General features: G+C 46.3%; 1 protein-coding gene across 1 annotated transcript; it reads right to left on the bottom strand.

Annotated features, from left to right (window-relative positions):
* Positions 1 to 3676: 3676 nt before the first annotated feature.
* On the bottom strand, positions 3677 to 4648 carry LOC109561174 (olfactory receptor 10H1-like). The gene has a single exon (XM_019963571.2). The coding sequence runs from the start codon at positions 4646 to 4648 to the stop codon at positions 3701 to 3703; it is 948 nt and encodes a 315-aa protein (XP_019819130.2). The 3' UTR covers positions 3677 to 3700.
* Between the last annotated feature and the right edge of the window lie 507 nt (positions 4649 to 5155).

Raw genomic sequence — 5155 nt, 5'->3', positions numbered from 1 at the left:
TTTCCAATGAGTCAACTCTTCGCATGAGGTGGCCAAAGTACTGGAGTTGCAGCTTTAGCATCATTCCTTCCAAAGAAATCCCAGGGCTGATCTCCTTCAGAATGGACTGGTTGGATCTCCTTGCAGTCCAAGGGACTCTCAAGAGTCTTCTCCAACACCATTGCTCAAAAGCATCAATTCTTTGGAGCTCAGCTTTCTTCACAGTCCAATTCTCACATCCATACATGACCACTGGAAAAACCATAGCCTTAACTAGACGGACCTTTGTTGGCAAAGTAATGTCTCTGCTTTTCAATATGCTATCTAGATTGGTAATAACTTTTCTTCCAAGGAGTAAGCATCTTTTAATTTCATGGCTGCAGTCACCATCTGCAGTGATGGCCCATCCAAAAACTTGTACATGAATGTTTATAGCAGAAACACTTATGATAACCAAAATGTGGAAACAACCAAGAAATGTATCAACAGATGGATGAGTAAAAATGTTATATATCCAAACAATGCAACTTTATTCAGCCATAAAAAAGGAATGAAATTAGCAATACATGCTGTGACATGGATAAACCTTGAAAACATGCTACATGAAAGAAGCTAGACACAAAATGTAAATATCATATGATTTCATGTATCTTAAATGTCCAGATAAGGCAAATCTATAGAGACAGTAGATTAGTGGATGCTTAGGACTGGAAAGAGAGGAGGAAAGAGAGATGATAGCTTAAGGGTACAGGTTCATTTTGAAGGTGAGGAAAATGTTCTAAATTCAGTATGGTGATGACTATACACCCCTTCATGTGGATATATTATATGGTATGTGAACTACATTTTAATAAAAGTATTTTTATAGACAATAATAGCTGATGGTAAATGTGGTGACCTAGAAGGGTGAGGGAGAAGGCAATGGCACCCCACTCCAGTACTCTTGCCTGGAAAATCCCATGGATGGAGGAGCCTGGTAGGTTGCAGTCCATGGGGTTGCTGAGGGTCGGACACGACTGAAGTGACTTAGCAGCAGCAGAAGGGTGGGATGGTGGGGTGGGAAGGAGGCTCAGAGGGAAAGGATATATGTATACGTATAGCTGATTCACATTGTTGTAGAGCAGAAACTAACACAACATTTCAAAGCAATTATACTCCAATGAAAAAGTCTTATCTTCTCAAAAAAAATGGGAAGCTGTTATCTTCATAACTATTTAAAAAGATAAGAAGAAAGGGAGGAAGGAAGGAGAGAGGGAGGAAGAAAGATAGGGAGGAGAGAGAGACATAGAGAAAGTTTACTTCTATCTCTAACTCAAATATGTGGCTTTGGACTTCCCTGGTAGTCCAGTGGTTAAGAATCTGCCTGCTAATGCAGGAAACGTGGGTTCAATCCCTGGTCCAGGAAGATTCCATATGCCATGGCAACTAGACTCATGTGCCCAGATACTGAGCCCATGTGCCACAACTACTGAAGCCCGTGTGCCCTAGAGCCCATGCTCTGCAACAGGAGAAGCCTGCAGATCGCAACTAAAGAGTAGCCCCTTCTCGCAGCAACTAGAGAAAGCACACGGGCAGCAACAAAAACTCAGCAGAAACAAAAATAAACAAATAATTTTTTTTAATGTGGCTTCTTCCTTGAGCTAAGAAAACTTTAGAGCAGTGGTTTCCAAAGTGTCATCCTCAGACCAACTTCAGCATCACCTAGGAGCTTGTTCGAAATGAAGATTCTAGAGTCTCCCCTGCCACCCCTCTTAACCCACACCTGCTGAATTAAACACCCTGGAGTGGGACCCAGCAGCTTGACTCTGATGTGCCCTCAAGTTGGAGACACATTGCCTCAGAAGACTCACTCAGCCAATCTCATTCTGCATCTATCAACCTCCCAGGTTTCTTGATTTTAGGCAACTGCCAAACCTCACTGTGTCCACTGTCTGATTTAAAAACAGAGTATAACCCAAAGGGAAACAGTGGAAACAGTGGTTGACTTTATTTTCTTGGGCTCCAAAATCCCTGCAGATGGTGACTACAGGCATGAAATTAAAAGATGCTTGCTCCTTGGACGAAAAGCTATGACCAACCTAGACAGCATATTAAAAAGCAGAGACATTACTTTGCCAACAAAGGTCTGTCTAGTCAAGGCTATGGTTTTTCCAGTAGTCATGTACGGATGTGAGAGTTGGATTATAAAGAAAGCTGAGCACGGAAGAATTGATGCTTTTGAACTGTGGCATTGGAGAAGACTCTTGAGAGTCCCCTGGACTGCAAGGAGATCCAATAAATTCATCTTAAAGGAAATTAGTCCTGAGTGTTCATTGGAAGGACTGATGTTGAAGCTGAAACTCCAAAACTTTGGCCACCTGCTGCAAAGAGCTGACTCACTGGAAAAGACCCTGATGCTGGGAAAGATTTAGGGCAGGAGGAGAAGGGGACAACAGAGGATGAGATGGTTGGATGGCATCACTGACTCAATGGAGATGAGTCTGAGTAAACTCCCGGAGTTGGTGATGGAAGGGACGCCTGGCATGCTGCAGTCTATAGGGTCATAAAGAGTAGGACACAACTGAGTGACTGAACTGAACCCAAAGGAATTACCTGATTCTGCCTGAGTTCCTCCCTTGAAGCAGGTCCAGCCTGTGGATGCATCCTTCCAATCTATCTGACTTCACAATCTGTGAAAGTGAAATGGATTCTCATTGGGGATTTCAAGGGAGTGTAGAAAAGGGATTTGTATTAGGTACTTTATGGCTACCTTATTAACCTAATAAAATGTCCACTTATGTACCTGCTCTTTCCCCAAATTTCTTCACCAGTCACTGGATCCATCATCCCCCTTGCACGCTCAGTCACTCAGTTGTATCTGACTCTTTGTGGCACCATGGACAGTAGCCCACCAGGCTCCTCTGTCCATGAAATTCTCCAGGCAAGAATACTGGAGAGGTTTTCCATTTCCTACTCTAGGATATTTTCCCAGCTCAGGGATTGAACCCGAGTTTCTTGCTCCTCCTGCTTTGGCAGGTGGATTCTTTACCACTGCACCACTGGGAAGCCCCTTAGGTCCCCATCAACTGCCAGCAATCTGGTTTTTCTACCTGTTCTTCCCATATTTCTCAAACCAGCCACCACTTCATCTTTCCTCTCCCATATTACCCTCCATCTCCTTCATATTTCTTATCTTAGAAGGAGAGATTAAGACCCTTTCTCTCTTCTTTCTATAATTTGTATCCTTAGACATATCATTTGCTCAACCAACAAAAGCAACACATAGGAGAAGACACTGTACCTCCAAAAATGTGAAGATTTGAAATGAAAAACCATTTCCCCATCAACAATGCTTTCCTTTCCTTAAATATAATAAATGAAAGAGGTGAGGTCTTGAAAGCATAGAAAACCATGCATTGCAGGCAGATTCTTTACCGTCTGAACCACCAGGGAAGCCTGCTTGATTCAGAGCAGGCAAGAAATCACTGTTGCTGTTTCTGTCATTGTTTGTGGCAGAGCAAGCATCCCTCCCTCACACATTGAAGATACACTAGGTACACAGGTTCCCCAACACAGCCCATGGGCATCCCCTCATGCATTCTGTTCTCAGGCACAGTCAACGGGAGGAAACTGACTCAGAAGGTCTCATCACGACTGCATCAGGTTTACTTCCATTTTTCAGACAAGACAATGGACTGAAGTCCCTCTACCTGCCACAACTCCTGTTACAAAACCTGCCATTTCAGGATCTATGGAGAAAGAGCTTGCTGAGGAAGGTCTTCTTCACGGCTTCCTTCAGCTCCTTGTTCCTGAGACTGAAGATGATGGGGCTCAGGAAGGGAGTGAGGGCCGTGTAGGTGATGCCCGTCAGCGTGTCTCCTTCCAGAGACTGGGGACCCTTGGGCTTGAGGTAGATGACAGAGGCAAAGCCGTAGTGCACGACCACCACGGTGAGGTGGGACGCACACGTGGAGAAGGCTTTGTGCCGGCCCTCGGCTGAGGGGGTCCTCAAGATGGCGGCCACGATGAAGGCATAAGAAAAGAGGATGAGGAGACCACAGCCCAGTAGGGCAGTGATACACACCAGGCCCACACCCATGGCCACAGTAGAGACGTTGTCCCCACAGGCCAGCTTCATTAGAGGAGGCACATGGCAGAAGAAATGGTGAATCACATTAGAGCTACAGAAGGGGAGGTGGAAAACGGCAGATGTCACCAGCAACCCCATGACTGAGCCTCCAGCCCAGGACCAGGCCACCAGGCAGGCGCAGCCTCGGGGGCTCATGAGCACGTTGTAGTGCAGGGGGTGGCAGATGGCCACGTAGCGGTCATAGCCCATAACAGTGAGCAGGAAGGAGTGGGTGAAGCCAAACGTGAAGGAGAAGAACATCTGGCTGGCACAGGCAGTGTAGGAGATGGAGCGGTTGGTGGAGAGCAGGTCGGCCAGCATGCGCGGGATGATGGCGAAGGTGTAGAGGATCTCCAAGATGGAGAGGGCGCACAGGAAGAGGTACATGGGGGTGTGGAGGCTGCGCTCGCTCCAGACGGTGGCCATGATGAGCAGGTTCCCCAGCAGCGTGAACAGGTACATCAGCAGGAAGAGCAGGAAGAACATCAGCTGAAGGTGGGGGAAGGAGGAGAAGCCAATGAGGATGAATTCAGTCACTGCCGAGATGTTGGCTCCCTGCATGAAGGCTGTTCCTGAAGTGAGGTGTGATGTGGAGAGGTCAGCTACTGGATGGAGGGAGGTTGTCAGCTTCCATCACTCCTGGCTCTACCCCAGGGGCTGCTCCTGATAAATGACAGATGACATTGGCTGAGTTCCTACTCTGTGAAGTGAAAGTTGTTCAGTAACGTCCAACTCTTTGCAACCCCATGGACTGTAACTTGCTAAGTTCCTCTGTCCTTTGTCCATTGAATTCTCCAGGCCAGAATACTGGAATGGGTAGCCATTCCCTTTGCCAAGGGATCTTTCCAACCCCGGAATCAAACCCATTGCAGGAGATCAGATCTCCTTCATTGCAGACAGATTTTTTACCAACTAAGCCATCAGGGAGACCCTCCTACTCTGTGCCACCTAGATTTAATCCTCTTACCAATGTGATGGGGGAGGTGTTGATTTGATTACCCCATTTTGAATATCTTGAGAATATTCATTGAGAATGTTGGGGTGCATAAATGCTAAGCAACTTGTTTG

Source organism: Bos indicus, chromosome 7, assembly GCF_029378745.1.
Source record: "Bos indicus isolate NIAB-ARS_2022 breed Sahiwal x Tharparkar chromosome 7, NIAB-ARS_B.indTharparkar_mat_pri_1.0, whole genome shotgun sequence".
Lineage (NCBI taxonomy): Eukaryota > Metazoa > Chordata > Mammalia > Artiodactyla > Bovidae > Bos > Bos indicus.
Note: the sequence above shows the minus strand (reverse complement) of the source record. Positions and strands in the feature narration are given on the sequence as shown.

Coding starts and splice junctions, on each gene's coding strand:
- LOC109561174 (XM_019963571.2), bottom strand. CDS start 4,648: ATGCAGGGAGCCAACATCTCGGCAGTGACTGAATTCATCCTCATTGGC.